Below are 18,153 nucleotides of genomic sequence, written 5' to 3'. Positions count from 1 at the left end.
GGGAGAAGTAACTTCAATCTATGAGGTCTTCACCTCAGCAACACTTCTCAGCTCATTTCCAATACTTGCTTACCTTATTTTCATCTTTCTTCATTTCCAGAATCAGTTTCTCTAGTTCTTTTGACTGCAAAAAGATGAATGTGTCAATCAATCTGTGGATACATTTCTGAGAGCATCTAATTTACCCAAGTCACACACAGCAGATTGCTATAAACATCATACAAAATTTGTAGTATTACTTCAACAGAACATACTTGATGGCAATTACTCAATACACATTTATTTCACCAATTACTTGACTTGTTTGAGTTACCCATGGAATAAACCTCATTCAACAAAAGGCCACCAATGCATGGCTTACAAAAGCATTGACTTTTAATAATTGACTCTAAAAGGCAGAGTACATTGACATGCGACATGACTGAGTGGTCAGGGAGAGCCTTGCGATTGCCCATGTGTGGAGATCCTGATCTCAAGATATGGGCGTCAAGAGCTTACCATATAGAGTGCACTTCCTCTCCCTGTAGGAACATCCCCTTTAGCAACGCCCAGAGTGCTTAGTTCAGTTTAGCAGAAGCTCCCCAAGTATGCGTAGGTACTGCTAGCGTTCAATCAGCTAATAGGAGACTCAGAAAGAAGGAAAATGGAGAAAATAATATTCATCACTTGAGAAAGTGTCTGGCATTCTTTTCCCCACAGTGGTTGAAGAGAAGAAATTCAGCATCAGACAAAGGTTATGGTTCAGAAAAGTTTGATTTAAACTGGCCTTGTTCAACCTGTGCAAATTGTGGGGAAACCATAAAAGCAATGACAGAGAAAAGAAGGTCTTTGATATGTAGGTTAGATTACTGGAAGCACAGAAGTCTCAAGGCAAAGTCTCTTCAGAAATCACTTGAAATCAATTCAGATCAACTGGAAACTGAACCTATTTTCTTTAACATTTAAAACAAATATTTTGACATTTTTTAATTGCTTCGGAGGAGACCTGGATTTTGTTGTGGGGGTATTAATTCTTGTGGGGTTTTTTTGATTAAAAGTCAATGCATTAAAATAGTTGTGCGTGGGAGGTTAATGTTCTTCTTTGTCTATGATACAAAGAAAAGACAAGCTCACAGAAGACTTCATGAAGAAGATCTTAGTCTGGGACTAGTCCTCACACATCCAAACTAAATTTTATTTTCTATGTACATTATGCAACAAAAAAGTATTCCATGATTGGCCATACTTGTGCAAGTCTATTTATTCTACGACTGACTTACAAGGAAACCAAATCTTCCAGCACAAAAGTGTTGCTTCTAACTAAGGTGCTCATCATTTTTTTTCCAAATTGAGAAACCAAGATCAGGAGCCAAAGCCCCTAGTGCAGCACACCAGCAAGGTTTTAAAAAAATAAATTAGTTTAAATCAGGAAACAATAAACTTGGGTTGTAAATGCCTGAAGACTGTAGGAGAAAGTAAAGGCAGAGGAAGATAAGGGGCTCCAAATTTGCAGAAGACTAACACGGGATGCAACCAACAGAGTACCCTCCGTCGTCCAGTACTTCCCCGGAGCGGAGAAACTACGCCATGTTCTCCGCAGCCTTCAACATGTCATCAATGACGACGAACACCTCGCTATGGCCATCCCCACACCTCACCTTTAAACAGCCACCCAACCTCAAACAGACCATCGTTCGCAGCAAATAACCCAGCTTTCAGGAGAACAGCGTCCACGACACCACACAACCCTGCCACGGTAACCTCTGCAAGACATGCCAGATCATCGACACAAATACCACCATCACACGAGAGGACACCACCCACCAGGTGCATGGTTCATACTCCTGTGACTCGGCCAACGTTGTCTACCTCATACGTTGCAGGAAAGGATGCCCCAGAGCATGGTACATTGGCGAGACCATGCAGACGCTGCGACAACGGATGAACGGACACCGCGCAACAATCGCCAGACAGGAGGGTTCCCTCCCAGTCGGGGAACACTTCAGCAGTCAAGGACATTCAGCCACCGACCTTCGGGTAAGCATACTCCAAGGCGGCCTTCGAGACACACGACAACGCAAAATCATCGAGCAGAAATTGATAGCCAAGTTCCGCACCCATGAGGACAGCCTCAACCGGGATCTTGGGTTCATGTCACGCTACACGTAACCCCACCAGCGAACAAATGTTATCTGTTTTTAATATAACGGGTCATTTGCTGTCTTTCTCTTCCTTCCGGATGTTTCTATGTTTCTGCCTCTTTTTTTTTGGGTGTTTGTATATTCGGTGGCATTGTAGGTAACACCTCTCTGTCTGCACACTGTGATTGCCTTGGCAACGGGCAGTTGGAAAGACTATCTGTAATCACCAGGTATTGTTCTGTGATTTATAAATGCGAAGGGTTCGAGGATTTCATTTCCACAACATTCACCTGAGGAAGGAGGAAGCCTCTGAAAGCTTGTGAATTTCAAATAAAATTGTTGGACTATAACTTGGTGTCGTAAAATTGTTTACAATTGTCAACCCCAGTCCATCACCGGCATCTCCACATCATGGATAAAATGTAACATTTAAATTTGCCTTTCAAATAAAAGAGTGAAAACTACTCTTAATCCAACTTGCCTTGAAACTAAAATATAAAAATTCATAGCTAAAACATTTTTTTCCTCAGTGTGTCCAGGAAGTGTGCTCTGAACCACATGCTGGCATCTAGTGGCGAGATTTAGCTTAAATACTAAATGGTGTTTTTTGCCCACCAGAGGACACTATTGCTTCTGTACTCTGCAATGAATATATTCTGGGTAGAACAAATGTGGCAAAGCTTGCAACTTTACAGATGCAGAGCTATCAAGGTCAGGAAAATAATAGGAGAGAGTTTCAAAAGCAACAGGCTGCAAACCCAGTGATGTTCAAACTTGGCCATGTGTGCGTCTGTCTACAAATATTGACATTCTCGGGGATCTCCTGCAAATATCAACGCACTCCCAGGAACCCCTTGTCCTAACTTCGAAAAGTGTTAGTACTGTTTTCTTTTGGGAAGCTATCATTGGAGAAAATATTCCTTATTAGTGTATGTACACAGCATAAATAACATGCTAGAAAGTTAATAATTACAGAAAAGTATAGAAAAATAAGGAATACAGAATTCATCATAGAAAGTTATGGCACAGGAGGCGGCCATTCGGCCCATGTCCAAGCTGGCCGAAAAAGAGCTATCCAACTTAATCCCACTTTCCAGCACTTGGTTCGTAGTCCTGTAGGTTACAGCACTTCAAGTGCACATCCAAGTACTTTTTAAATGAATTGAGGGTTTCTGACGCTACCACCCTTTCAGGCAGTGAGCTCCAGGCCCCCACCACTCTCTGGGTGAAAACATTTCTCCTCAGCTCCCCTTTAATCTTTCTACCAATTACTTTAAATCTATGCCCCTGGCCACTGACCCCTCTGCAAAGGGAAATAGTTCCTCCTTATCTACTCTATCAATCCTATCATAATTTTATATACCTCAATTAAATCTCCCCTCAGTCTCCTTTGTTCCAGAGAAAACAATCCCAGCCGATCCAATCTTTCCTCATAGCTGAAATTCTCCAGTCCTGGCAACATCCTCGTAAATCTCCTCTGTACCCTCTCTAGTGCAATCACATCTTTCCTGTAATGTGGTGACCAGAAATGTACCCAGTACTCAAGCTGTGGCCTAACCAACAGTTCTAGCATAATCTCCCTGCTCTTATATTCTATGCCTCAGCGAATAAAGGAAAGTATCCCATGTGTCTTTTTAACTATCATATCTACATGTCCTGCTACCTTCAGGGATCTGTGGACATGTACTCCAAGGTCCCTTTGTTCCTCTACACCTCTCAGTATCCTCCCATTTATTGTGTACTCCCTTGCCTTGTTTGCCCTTCCCAAGTGCATTACCTCACACTTCTCTGGATTGAATTCCAATTTGAGACATTCTGCTCATAAAGCATAGTATGCCCAGCCCCAGGTGGACAGATACCTGATCCCCTAATGTACCTCCTTTGGTCCGTAAATCCCAGCTTGAAATCTTAAGGTTTAAAATAGATAACAGGAGGTATTTATTTTTCAAGAACGACCTCCATCTAAAACAGCCACAGTAAACTGAATTGAAGTAATAATCATTCACATGAGCAGCACTTGAAATTATTCAAAAAGAACATTTCCACGGAAGTTTTGACAGCTCACAGTTTGATTTTTTTTCTTATATCCCGGAAAGTTTTAACAGACATGACAAAAGCTAGAACCTGCTTAATTGCGTTATGGATCAGGAGGAATTTCCTAGAGCTTTTCCTAAAATTGGCAACATTTTGTTTTCTATTTTTGTGCTTTTATCTCACCAGGGAGTAAGCACTTTTAGTTTTTGTATCTCTCGAGAAGTGTAAACTGCCATTTGGAAGAATTGTGCGCTCCTGCGATGGAAATTTACATTCAATGTTCACCTCAATACTGAAGTCAGACAGGGCTGGGCTGTCATAGTTGGGTGCTGTGGTACTCCAAAAATTAGCATGGAAAGTATCCATAGGCCTTTTGTGTAAATGAAGAATTCAGTAACTTATGCAAGTTTAGATTTCATCTATTTGGCAAATTAGCAAGTTGTAAGGCAAATTTTTTATTGACAATCTTCCTTAGGAGTGCTCCTTAAATTTTAAGTGGAGTTGCGCTCCTGCTGCCTTGCCAAAGCCACCAATTTAAACGTGGAAGAATCAAACTACAGCTACACCTTCCTACTCAACTGCAGCCCCATATTACAAGGCAGTATGTGGCGCAAGAACAGATATTACCATGTCTGTTATTACAAGTGACCTGGACGGAGCAAGAAATAGGTCCAAAGGGTTGCAGAACAATTTTTAAATGTAACACTCTGGTGGAATGAGGTTATGATTTACTCTCTTTGGTAGTTAAAGTTTAGACTGTTCTCACCTGTGAAAGCTGCTCATCACCGCCTTCAATAAATCGGATGAGGAGGCTATCAGTTTCATCGCTGCTGGCTACTCCCGATTCACTAACACATTTCAGTAACTGTCTGATTTGACAGAACTTACGCTGTGGCAGAAGATGTTTAGCAGCTTTATCATATACAGCAGCTGCATCCAATTGGAAGTCCTGGGTTGGAAATAGAAAATAAATAGGGAGTAGATATTTCCAAGGGAAAAATAGGAATACAAACAGGACCAACAATAATCTCCCTGAAAAATGTATAGAATTTAAGAATGTGTAGAAATCTGGCAAAATGCAATAAGCTTTCTAGCAATCAAATTTAAGATATTGCTAAGGAAGGGAAACTATAGTTAGAAGAAGAGACTTGACAAACTGGGACCATATCACTGAAGATCAAGAGGAGATTTACCAGAGGGTTTTAAAATTGAAGGGTTTTCATAAGAGGAATAGGGAAAGACTACTGCCTCGGATTGGGAAATCAGTAATGCGGGGTCATCAATTTAAAATTGTCACTAAGAGAGTGAGGAGAATGGTTGGAAGAGATTCCTTTACACAGTTACTGGAGCATGGAATGTTTTACCACAGAGTGGTTAAGGCAGAAATAATTGCATCTTTAAAGGAAAAGTGGATAAACATTTGAAGCAGAGGGCTGTGGGGAGAAAGCAAGGCAATGGCGTTAGCTAGAACAATCTAAAACTGTGAGCCAGCACAGACATGATGGGCCAAAAGACTAAGTTTCTATAGCTCTTCATATTTCACATTCTTCTACACTTAACTGTATCTGCCACCTATCTGCCCATCCTCCGAGTCTACCTTTGTCCTCCTGCAGTATTTCACAATCCTCAACATTTGCCCTACTCCCCCATTTGGTGTCATCACAAGTTGATGTACTGTTTCCTCAATTCCCCAAGTTCAGATCATTTGTATATACAGTAAATAAGAGTAACCCCTGTAAAACATCTTTCCAGTGCAATCAACTTCTCTTCATTCCCACCCTTTGCTTTCTGCCCCTACCATCTTTCTATTCACATGACCACATTTATCTTAATTCCACGTGCCGTTACCTTCAACATCGTCTCTTATTTGATACCGTATCAAATTCTTTCTAAAAATCCACATAGACCATATCCACTGCTTTTCGTTTATCTATCCTTTCTTATTTCATAAGGTTGGTCAAGTACGACCTGCCTACTGGAAATAGGCGTGGACATGGCCTGATTATCTCAAGTTTCTTCAAGTTCTTAGTAATTTCCTCCTGTGTTATAGATTCTGATAGTTCACTAGCGACTATCTCGGTTTCATCTGTCCCTTTTTTTGAATGAGGACTATCGCATATGCCAATCCTCTGCAAAATTTTCCTTTCCAAAGAATTTTTGAAAATGATAGTCAGAGCCTCCAGTATTTCTTCCCTGGCTTCCCTCAGAATCCTCACATGTAAACCATTGTGCCTGAGTGACTTGTCTATCTTAAGTCTGAATACAATCGCCCGTTGAATAATAACCTTCATTACACCCACCTTTGGTAGTTGTAAAATCTCAATATCCACCTCCTCTGGACAACAGGAGCCCAAGTACTTATTTAACAAATCTCCCATTCCTTACCCTCCACTGCTAGTTTGTCTCAGGGGAACTATGAAGATGTCCTTCTAAAACATTGCAATGTCTATAAAATTATGGAAAAGAACATTTTCATTACCTGAATAACTCTGAAAGAAATTCCAAAACCTTCTTCAATATTTTTGCCACCAAGCAGAACCTGCAGCAGAGAACATGGGTACCACTGACGTATTATTGACAGCTAGATCAATATATTACAGCTACATGCAAAAATGGGTCTTGTTTATTGGTGTCTTCACATGTGCTCCTGTGAATAATGTTTCAAAACACATTGCATCAAGACAACACACCTTGCATGCAACCTCCATCTTCATTTTGTTATTCCCAAAGAGATTGGCAGGAGGTCCACTAATCCTTGAAGTCCCACTAATCCTTGAAGTCCCTGAGCTCTCGCATCGATGCAAGAACTTGGTTACTTCAATCTGCAGCTCTATTGTGTTTATGTACCTGTAATAAATATGCAAAAAGATTCTGGTAACCACAAGTTCAAATGACAAGCAACACATAGCTCGTGAATTGCAGGGACCCATCTGTGCATTTTTTCTTGCCCAAAATTAAGTGATCTGGTGCAGCCTGTACTGGGAAACTCCCCTCAGTGGCACAAAAAAAGAGGAAAGGTATGTACCCATGGACACATAGCCTCGGATTCAAACTGTCCTAGTTGGCTCTACTCTTAAAGCAGCTCAATAAAAACTGGTAAACTATTAAGTTTATTATAAGAAAAAAAGCTGCATTGATTATACTTCTCTCCCCATTTTTTAAAATGCGTCCAAATAGTGAAGAACTGCGAGCACTGATGGCAGCATGCCACCTCTCTGTTTGAGTATACTCTTCGTAGCACAGGTGACCAAACTAGAGCCCAGATGCTGCTAGTCTAATTGGTCATAGCCTTTTTAAAGTTTCTCAGAAGGTGGGTGATGCTGGCAAGGCCACATTTATTGCCCAACCCTAGTTGCCCTGAGAAGGTGGTGGTGGGTCTCCTTCTTGAATCGCTGCTGCTCTTGTGGTGATGGTTAGGTAGGGAATTCCAAGATATTGATCCAATGATTATGAAAGAATGGTGATTTTTGTCCATTTTGCTCCATCCCTTATTCCTAAGGTGGTAACTTTGCTGATATTGATCAGAAAGGCTTTCTGCTTAACAGTTGAAGTCAGGAGGGAGGTTAATTATTTTTAAAACACACAATAGATGATGCACATATCGCCTCTTGCATGACCACTTCCAAAATTCCAGTGCTACAGTAAACAAAACCGCGGTACAGGAGAAGTTGGTCTATTTCACTTCCATTGTTTACCATAACTTTCTCCTATCTTAGACCAGAAACAGGCTTATTAGAAAGAGATGTGAGCTAGTAATGGTAATGGTAGTTAATTATTCCTAGGTTAAGAAAGCTATTTTGGCAGCTGCAATAAGAAAGTTTTGAACATTTCTGAGCACAGCTGCTGCAAGTTATTGAAAAAATGAAAAAACCCATTTAATATTGGAAAAGTGGCCCCTCTGGGAAAGGCTGATTTTTGTCCTGGAGTGTTCACTGGTGAGAACACACCATCAACAGCCTGGCCTGGGTGTGCATTTGGACTCCCAAATATGACAAATGATACCCAAGCTTGTGTATAACTAATGTACATATTTTCAAGCTTTTCTTTATCAAATTATTAGTCCTACAGATTTTATACAGTTACCTTGAAACATCCGCCGCAGACATTTTCTTGCGAAAAGAACTGGCAACTTTCTTTCTTGATGAGCTGCGGTTGGACACTTCCTGCAAATACGTTTTCAGGTGACCTTTAGCTTCTATAAGCCAACCCTGTTTGGCTCCCAGTACACTATATGATTCTGCTTTGTGACTGAAAAACCTGATGCAAATCATGGCTGCTCGCACGTGGTCCTGAAATAAACACATTACAACATATTGCTCTATACATCCACTAAAGTCCATCAGAAAAAGGCTCACACACAAGTCAACAAATTGCAATTACCTTCATAAAACGCTGCAGGTCGTACAAAATGTTGAAGAATCCTCTTGTTTGCAAGTGTTTGCAGGCTGCAATCAGGTGGCCACTCCATCTCTCCAGGGTTGGATCCAGATTTTCCATCAAGTTTTCTAAAGCATGCAATTTTCCAGTTTCATAACTTGGTATGAAAATCCCTTGTATGAACACTGCTTCAGGGCAATCCTGAAAGTGAGAAGTACACATCATCCAAAATATAAGTCGTGCTTCTATCGAAACAAAGTTAGAAACAGTGAATTAAGTACGGAAAATTCTGGAAACACACAGATCAGTAAGTACCTGAAGAAGAAAATTTAGTTCTGATAAAGGTTCACAACTGAAACACCAACCCAGCCATCTCTTTCCGATTGCTGATTGACCTGCTGTTCACTTCCAGCATATTCTCTTTTTATTTCAGATTTCCGACATTACTGTTTTTCTTTTTACCTCAAAGTCAGAAACAGTAGGACTCAACCAATTATGTGCTTTTGTTATTACCAGTAACCTTGAGGCTCAGGAAAATCTATTTTGAAAGTCATGGTGCTGGATCTCACCAAAGAATTTTTAAAAAATAAGCAAAATACTCTAATGAATTTAATTTTAAATTACATTGCTTTCGCCTACTTGTGGGCGTTGAGAAAGTTGCGGGGGGGGGGGGGGGGGTGCGGGGAGAACCTGCATCCCATCTCTGCCTTCGGAAAATTCTGCGGCTGAACCCACATCAGCAATATTCCATGGTATTGCATGGAATTCATTGCACCACATCAATAATCGTCTTTTTACACCAGAGCAATTTTATACAATATGCATGCATTGTTGAGGGGGCGGTGGGGGGTTGAAACATTGATCCAAGTCTGGCAACAGCAATGCCTCACCTTATCCAGCAGGTGCTGCAATGATTCTCTCGTGCAGTTGTGTCTCATATAAAAACTAATGATGGCCAAGTTAGTGCCATAAATCTGCAAGTAGAACAGGCACTCTTGGTAAAAGACTTGTTGCTTGATCTTTCCATCTCCCATAATTTCAAAGCTTACACTGTCAACCTTCAGAGTGGCCTCCAATTCTCTCAGTGAGGCAAGAATGTGGTCATCCTGCTGTTTATAAATGGAAATAAACAACCATCAGAACAAAATATCATCTTTACTTTTCCACCAACACAATAGTAGAGTCTAGATACAATCGTCTATAATGCTCACAAATAGCTTGCACATTTCCACCTTTTGAAATAGGTTCCCTATGCATGGAGATTTTCTCCATATTAAAAACACAAGGAACCTGAGCTTCTGGGTGGGAGTGGTTGCCTTAATTCCACTCTTTCACAGGGGCTGGCCCACAAGCCCAGAGACCCCAACGGAAGGAAATCGTCTCCCAGGTGCCTCTATTTTATTCACTTCTCCTTATGATTGGCAAATCAGCTGTACCTTTCCAAGCTGTACACTATTCAATCCCTCATTGTATCTGCTTCCACCAGCCTCGCAGGCAGTACATTTCAGATCATAACAACTTGTGGCGTAAAAAAATTTCTCCTCATCTGGCCTCTGGTTCTTTTGCCAATTACCTTAAATCTGCATCCGCTGGTTACCGACCCTTCTGCCACTGGAAACAGTTTCTTTTTATTTACTCTATTCTTGGTGAGACCACATCTGGAGTATTATGTACAATTTTGGTCTCCTTACCCAAGAAAGGATATACTTGCCATAGAGGGAGTGCAACAAAGGTTCACCAGACTGATTCTTGGGATGGCGGGATTGTCGTATGAGGAGAGATTGAGTAGACTAGGCCTGTATTCTCTAGCGTTTAGAAGAATGAGAGGTGATCACATTGAAAACATACAAAATTCTTACAGGGCTCGACAGGGTTTCCCTTGGCTGGGGAGTCTAGAACCAGGGGTCACAGTCTCAGAATAAAGGGTAGGCCATTTAGGACTGAGATGAGGAGAAATTTCTTCACTCACAGGGTGGTGAATCTTTGGAATTCTCTACCCCAGAGGGCTGTGGAGGCTCAGTCATTGAATACATTCAAAACAGAGAGCAATAGATTTCTAGATATTAAAGGCATCAAGGGATATGGGGATGGCACAGGAAAATGGCGTTGAGGTAGAAGATCAGCCATGATCTTGTTGAATGGCAGAGCAGGCTCGAGGGGCTGGATGGCCTACTCCTGCTCCTATTTCTTATGTTCTTAAAACCCCTCAATTTTGAACACCTCTATTAAATCTCCCCTTAACCTTCTCTGCTCTAAGGAGAACAACCCCATCTTTTCTAGTCTTTCCACGTAACTGAAGTCCCTCATCCCTGGTACCATTCCAATAAATCTCCTCTGCATCCCCTCTAAGGCACAAAAACACAAAAGGTAAAGCAGCCCAACCATGGCTAACAAAAGAAATTAAGGATAGTATTAGATCAAAGAGGAGTCACATAAAGTTGCCAGAAAAAAGTAGCAAGCCTGAGGATTGGGAGCAGTTTAGAATTCAGCAAAAAAGGACAAAGAAATTGATTAAGTGGGGAAAAAAGAGAGTATGAGAGTGAACTTGCAAGGAACATAAAAGTGGACTGTAAAAGCTTCTACGAGTATGTAGAAAGAAAAAGATTAGTGAAGACAAATGTAGGTCTCCTACAGTCAGAAACGGGAGAATTTATAATGGGGAACAGGAAAATGGCAGAGCAATCAAACAAATACTTTGGTTCTGTCTTCACGGAAAAGGACACAAACAACTTCCCAGAAATGCTAGGGAACCAAGGGACTAGTGAGAAGGAGGAATTAAAGGAAATTGGTATTAGTAAAAACATAGTGCTGGAGAAATTAATGGGACTGAAAGCCGATAAATCTCCAGGAACGGATAATCTGCATCCCAGAGTACTAAAAGAGGCAGTCATGGAAATAGTGGATGCATTAGTTGGCATCTTCCAAAATTCTATAGATTATGGAACAGTTCCTGCAGATTGAAGGGTGACAAATGTAACCTTACTATTTAAAACAGGAGGGAGAGAGAAAACAGGGAACTACAGACCGGTTAGCCTAACATCAGTAGTAGGGAAAATGCTAGAGTCTATTATAAAAGGATGTGATAACAGGACACTTAGAAAATATCAACGGGACTAGACAAAGTCAACATGGATATATGAAAGGGAAATCAGGTTTGACAAACCTACTGGAGTTTTTTGAGGATATAACTGGTAGAATAGATAAGGGAGAACCAGTGGAAGTGGTTTACTTGGATTTTCAGAAGGCCTTTGATAAAGTCCCACATAAGAGATTAGTGTGCAAAATTACCCCCAATCCCATGTAAAAAGAAAAAGATTAGTGAAGACAAATGTAGTAAAGCACATGGGATTGGGGGTAATATACTGGAATGGATTGAAAATTGGTTAACAGACAGGAAACAGAGAGTAGGAATAAATGGGTCTTTTTTGGGGTGGCAGGCAGTGACTAGTGGGGTACCACAGGGATCAGTGTTTGGGCCTCAGCTATTCACAATATATATCAATGATTTGGATGAGGGAACCAAATCTAATATTTCCAAGTTTGCCGATGACACAAAACTAGGTGGGATCCTGAGTTGTGAGGAGGATGCAAAGAGGCTTCAAGGCGATTTAGACAAGTTGAATGAGTGGGCAAATACATGCCAGATGTAGTATAATGTGGATAAATGTGAAGTTATCCACTTCAGAAGGAAAAACAGAAAGGCAGAGTATTATTTAAATGGTGATAGATTGGGAAATGTTGATGTACAAAGGGACCTGGGTGTCCTTGTACACCAGTCACTGAATGCAAACATGCAGGTGGAGCAAGCAGTTCGGAAGGCAAATGGTATGTTAGCCTTCACTGCAAGAGGATTTGAGTACAGGAGCAAGGATGTCTTACTGCAGTTATACAGGGCCTTGGTGAGACCACACCTGTGTGTAAGTTTTGGTCTCCTTACCTAAGAAAGGATATACTTGCCATAGAGGGAGTGCAGCGAAGGTTCACCAGACTGATTTCCTGGGATGGTAGGACTGTTGTATGAGGAGAGATTGGGTCGACTTGGCCTGTATTCACTCGAGTTTAGAAGAATGAGAAGGGATCTCATTGAAACATATAAAATTCTGACAGGGCGAGACAGACTGGATGCAGGGAGGGTGTTTCCCCTGGCTGGGGGGTCCAGAATGAGGGTTCACAGTCTCAGGATACGGGGTAGGCCATTTAGGACTGAGATGAGGAGAAATTTCTTCATTCAGAGGGTGGTGAACCTGTGGAATTCTCTACCACAGAAGGCTGTGGAGGCCAAGTCATTGAATATATTTAAGAAGGAGCTAGATAGATTTCTAGACACAAAAGGCATCAAGGGGTATGGGGAGAGAGCGGGAATATGGTATTGAGATAGAGGATCAGTCATGATCACATTGAATGGCGGAGCAGGCTCAAAGGGCCGAATGCTCCTATTTTCTATGTTTCTATGTTTACCTTCAAAAAGGAAAGTAATTCTAGGGCGAAGTACTAAAAATGCAATTACCTGTCCTAATACGCATCACAGGTTTTTTTTATTTACAACTTGCAAAATATTCACATTTACATTGTGCCCGTGTTCTCCTCACATCACTTTACATCCCTCATTTCATTAAACAATGAAGTAAATATGTTGAAGTGATTAAAGGCCAAGGAATCCTGAAGTATGCCCATTTTCTAGTGATGATGGTCATTCAGAAATTGTGCAATACAGACACATGATTTAGATTACTCAGTTTCACTTCTGGTAATGGTCATTTATGCTGAAATCATCTGCACATGTGAAGGGGAACCCTTTTGTAAAGTCTAAGAGGAGAGCATTTGTCAAAGCAAAATGAGTCACCACTGTGACATAGCTTGCACATTACCAGGTTTATCATTTTTTGATGCTGCTGCAAAAAAAAAGCTCATTACCAAAGGCAAGACTGGTTTAACAGATGTCTCTAGGTGCTGGACTATTTCTTGCAAGAGTGGAGGGCCAAGAGTCAGTTGGTTTCGGTCGAATGGTGGCTTTAAGCAGCGGCTGAATTTCTCCCGAGCTCCAGACAGGTTCCCCACTTTAAGGCAGGCTAACCCCCAAGCATGCCAGACTCCACCTGGATCCAGTCCACTCTTAGTTGAAACCTAAAAAATTAATGCAGTCAACATCACCAAATAGTCTCTTCTCTCAAAACAGACTGAATAATGGGAGCAATCAAATGACTTTTACAAAATTAAAATTCTTAAAATAAATGCTTTGCATTCCTAAAATAGAACATACCTTAAAAATATGCATTCCAACTCGAAGAGCAAGTAGCACAAGTTATTTACAAGATCAGGAGACAAAACATCCTGGAACTTAGTTTAATTAAAGTTATTCTGCATCGACAGCTCTGTACTGGGTTAAAAGGTTAGTTCAAAAGCTGAATTGACACTTTCACAATAGCTAAAATGTAGTGTACCATCGTCAGGTTGGCAGCATGCTCATCTTTCAGTCAGAAGATCGTGGACTCGAGTCCCAATCGAGTCCGAGAGCGGGAGGCGAGCGCGGTGCGAAAGGAGAACCCGGGAGGCGAGCGCGGTGCGAAAGGAGAACCCGGGAGGCGAGCGCGGTGCGAAAGGAGAACCCGGGAGGCGAGCGCGGTGCGAAAGGAGAACCCGGGAGGCGAGCGCGGTGCGAAAGGAGAACCCGGGAGGCGAGCGCGGTGCGAAAGGAGAACCCGGGAGGCGAGCGCGGTGCGAAAGGAGAACCCGGGAGGCGAGCGCGGTGCGAAAGGAGAACCCGGGAGGCGAGCGCGGTGCGAAAGGAGAACCCGGGAGGCGAGCGCGGTGCGAAAGGAGAACCCGGGAGGCGAGCGCGGTGCGAAAGGAGAACCCGGGAGGCGAGCGCGGTGCGAAAGGAGAACCCGGGAGGCGAGCGCGGTGCGAAAGGAGAACCCGGGAGGCGAGCGCGGTGCGAAAGGAGAACCCGGGAGGCGAGCGCGGTGCGAAAGGAGAACCCGGGAGGCGAGCGCGGTGCGAAAGGAGAACCCGGGAGGCGAGCGCGGTGCGAAAGGAGAACCCGGGAGGCGAGCGCGGTGCGAAAGGAGAACCCGGGAGGCGAGCGCGGTGCGAAAGGAGAACCCGGGAGGCGAGCGCGGTGCGAAAGGAGAACCCGGGAGGCGAGCGCGGTGCGAAAGGAGAACCCGGGAGGCGAGCGCGGTGCGAAAGGAGAACCCGGGAGGCGAGCGCGGTGCGAAAGGAGAACCCGGGAGGCGAGCGCGGTGCGAAAGGAGAACCCGGGAGGCGAGCGCGGTGCGAAAGGAGAACCCGGGAGGCGAGCGCGGTGCGAAAGGAGAACCCGGGAGGCGAGCGCGGTGCGAAAGGAGAACCCGGGAGGCGAGCGCGGTGCGAAAGGAGAACCCGGGAGGCGAGCGCGGTGCGAAAGGAGAACCCGGGAGGCGAGCGCGGTGCGAAAGGAGAACCCGGGAGGCGAGCGCGGTGCGAAAGGAGAACCCGGGAGGCGAGCGCGGTGCGAAAGGAGAACCCGGGAGGCGAGCGCGGTGCGAAAGGAGAACCCGGGAGGCGAGCGCGGTGCGAAAGGAGAACCCGGGAGGCGAGCGCGGTGCGAAAGGAGAACCCGGGAGGCGAGCGCGGTGCGAAAGGAGAACCCGGGAGGCGAGCGCGGTGCGAAAGGAGAACCCGGGAGGCGAGCGCGGTGCGAAAGGAGAACCCGGGAGGCGAGCGCGGTGCGAAAGGAGAACCCGGGAGGCGAGCGCGGTGCGAAAGGAGAACCCGGGAGGCGAGCGCGGTGCGAAAGGAGAACCCGGGAGGCGAGCGCGGTGCGAAAGGAGAACCCGGGAGGCGAGCGCGGTGCGAAAGGAGAACCCGGGAGGCGAGCGCGGTGCGAAAGGAGAACCCGGGAGGCGAGCGCGGTGCGAAAGGAGAACCCGGGAGGCGAGCGCGGTGCGAAAGGAGAACCCGGGAGGCGAGCGCGGTGCGAAAGGAGAACCCGGGAGGCGAGCGCGGTGCGAAAGGAGAACCCGGGAGGCGAGCGCGGTGCGAAAGGAGAACCCGGGAGGCGAGCGCGGTGCGAAAGGAGAACCCGGGAGGCGAGCGCGGTGCGAAAGGAGAACCCGGGAGGCGAGCGCGGTGCGAAAGGAGAACCCGGGAGGCGAGCGCGGTGCGAAAGGAGAACCCGGGAGGCGAGCGCGGTGCGAAAGGAGAACCCGGGAGGCGAGCGCGGTGCGAAAGGAGAACCCGGGAGGTGAGCGCGGTGCGAAAGGAGAACCCGGGAGGCGAGCGCGGTGCGAAAGGAGAGTCTAGACAGCGAGAAGAGAGTCCAAGAGGTGAACGCAGTGTAAATCTAAGGCAAGTCATGGCAGCAGAGCTTGCACCCGTGATATGCTCCTCCTGCACGATGTGGGAAGTCATGGACACTACAGGTGCCCCTGGCGACCATGTGTGCAGGAAGCGTGTCCAGCTGCAGCTACTGGCTAACCGCGTTTCGGAGCTGGAGCTGCGGGTGGATTCACTGTGGAGCATCCGCGATGCTGAGATTATCGTGGATAGCACGTTCAGTGAAGTGGTCACACTGCAGGTAAAGATTACGCAGGCAGAAAGGAAACGGGTGACCGCCAGGCAGAGTAAAAGGACCAGGCAGGTAGAGCAGGAGTCCCCTGGGACCATCTCCCTCTCAAACAGATATACCGCTTTGGATACTGTTGGGGGAAATGGCTCATCAGGGGAAAGCAGCAAGAGCTAAAATTGTGCTACCACGGGTGGCTCTGCTGCACAGGAGGGGAGGAAGAAGAGTGGCAGGCCTATATTGAAAGGGGATTCAATTGTAAGGGGAACAGATAGGTGTTTCTGCGGCCGCAAACGTGACTCCGGGATGGTATGTTGCCTCCCTGGTGCTAGGGTCAAGGATGTCACGGAGCGGCTGCAGGGCATTCTGGAGGGGGAGGGTGAACAGACAGTAGTCGTGGTCCATATCGGTACCAACGACAGGTAAAAAAAGGGATGAGGTCCTGCAAGGTGAATTTAAGGAGTTAGGAGATAAATTAAAAGCAGGACCTGAAAGGTAGTGATCTCAGGATTACTACCAGTGCCACGTGCTAGTGAGTATGGGAACAGGAGAATAGATCAGATGAATGCGTGGCTGCAGGGATGGTGTAGGAGGGAGGGATTTAGATTCCTGGGACATTAGGACCGGTTCTGGGGAAGGTGGGATCTGTACAAGCGGGACAGGTTACACCCGAGCAGGACTGGGACCGATGTCCTCGCGGAGGTGTTTGCTAGTGCTGTCGGGGAAGGTTTAAACTAGAATGGCAGGGGGATGGGAACCTGAGCAGGGAGACAGAGGAGGGGGAAACAAGGATAGAAACAAAAGACAAAAAGGGAAGAAGCAATAGTGGAAGGCAGAGAAAACAAGGGCGAAAAACAAATAGGGCCATAGTGCAAAATAAAACTAAGATGACTAGCAATCTTAAAAAGACAAGTCTAAAGGCATTGTGTCTTAATGGGCGGAGCATTCGCAATAAGCTAGATGAATTAACAGCACAGAAAGATATTAACGATTATGATATAGTTGCGATTACGGAGACATGGCTGCAGGTTGACCAAGGATGGGAACTGAACATCCAGGGGTATTCAATATTCAGGAAGGACAGGCAAAAAGGGAAAGGAGGTGGGGTAGCATTGTTAGTAAAGGAGGAAATCAATGCATTAGTGAGGAAAGATATTGGTTCGGAAAATCACGATGTGGAATCTGTATGGGTGGAGCGAAGAAACACCATGGGGCAAAAAACGTTGGTGGGGATTGTCTATAGGCCCCCAAACAGTAAGAGAGATGTAGGGGAGGGCATTAAACAGGAAATCAGAGACACATGCAAGAAGGGTACAACTATAATCATGGATGACTTTAATCTACATATAGATTGGTCAAACCAAATTAGCAATAATACTGTGGGGGAGGAATTCCTGGAGTGTGTACGTGATGGTTTTCTAGACCAATACGTTGAGGAACCAACTAGAGAACAGGCAATCCTGGTCTGGGTATTGTGCAATGAGAATGGATTAATTAACAATCTTGTTGTGCGGGGTCCCTTAGAGAAGAGCGACCATAACCTGATAGAATTCCTCATTAAGATGGAAAGTGAAGTAGTCGAATCCGAAACTAGGGTCCTGAATCTAAATAAAGGAAATTACGAAAGTATGAGGTGCGAGCTGGCTATGATCGTTCAGGGAACTTTACTAAAATGGACGATGGTGGATAAGCAATGGCTAATATTTAAAGAATGTGTGCAGGAATTACAACAATTATTCGTTCCTGTCTGGCGCAAAAATAAAACAGGAAAGGTGGCTCAACCGTGGCTTATAAAAGAAATTAGGGATAGTATTAGATCCAAAGAGGAGAGAGATAAAATTGCCAGAAAAAGCGGCAAGCCTGAGGATTGGGAGCAGTTCAGAATTCAGCAAAGGAGGACAAAGAGATTGATTAAGAAGGGAAAAATAGAGTATGAGAGTAAACTAGCAGGGAACATAAAAACTGACTGTAAAAGCTTCTATAAATATGTCAAGAGAAAAAAATTAGTGACGACAAATGTAGGTCCCTTACAGTCAGAAATGGGGGAAATTATAATGGGGAACAAAGAAATGGCAG

General features: G+C 44.6%; 1 protein-coding gene across 2 annotated transcripts in view; it reads right to left on the bottom strand.

The window, feature by feature from the left end:
* zfyve26 (zinc finger, FYVE domain containing 26) overlaps window positions 1-18,153 on the bottom strand; it is a 97,221-nt gene that overhangs the window by 5,338 nt on the left and 73,730 nt on the right. The window contains exons 34-41 of one of the 2 annotated variants that reach the window (XM_067991349.1): window positions 13,446-13,655; window positions 9,422-9,640; window positions 8,535-8,732; window positions 8,238-8,443; window positions 6,845-7,001; window positions 6,634-6,693; window positions 4,921-5,103; window positions 74-124 (exon numbers count right to left, since the gene is read on the bottom strand). In XM_067991349.1, the coding sequence (XP_067847450.1) occupies window positions 74-124; window positions 4,921-5,103; window positions 6,634-6,693; window positions 6,845-7,001; window positions 8,238-8,443; window positions 8,535-8,732; window positions 9,422-9,640; window positions 13,446-13,655 (1,284 nt within the window). The remainder of the gene's footprint in view (window positions 1-73; window positions 125-4,920; window positions 5,104-6,633; window positions 6,694-6,844; window positions 7,002-8,237; window positions 8,444-8,534; window positions 8,733-9,421; window positions 9,641-13,445; window positions 13,656-18,153) is intronic. The other variant, XM_067991348.1, reaches the window with a different exon arrangement.

This window comes from Heptranchias perlo, chromosome 10 (genome assembly GCF_035084215.1).
Source record: "Heptranchias perlo isolate sHepPer1 chromosome 10, sHepPer1.hap1, whole genome shotgun sequence".
Classification (NCBI taxonomy): domain Eukaryota; kingdom Metazoa; phylum Chordata; class Chondrichthyes; order Hexanchiformes; family Hexanchidae; genus Heptranchias; species Heptranchias perlo.
This window is presented reverse-complemented; position numbering and strand designations above follow the sequence as displayed.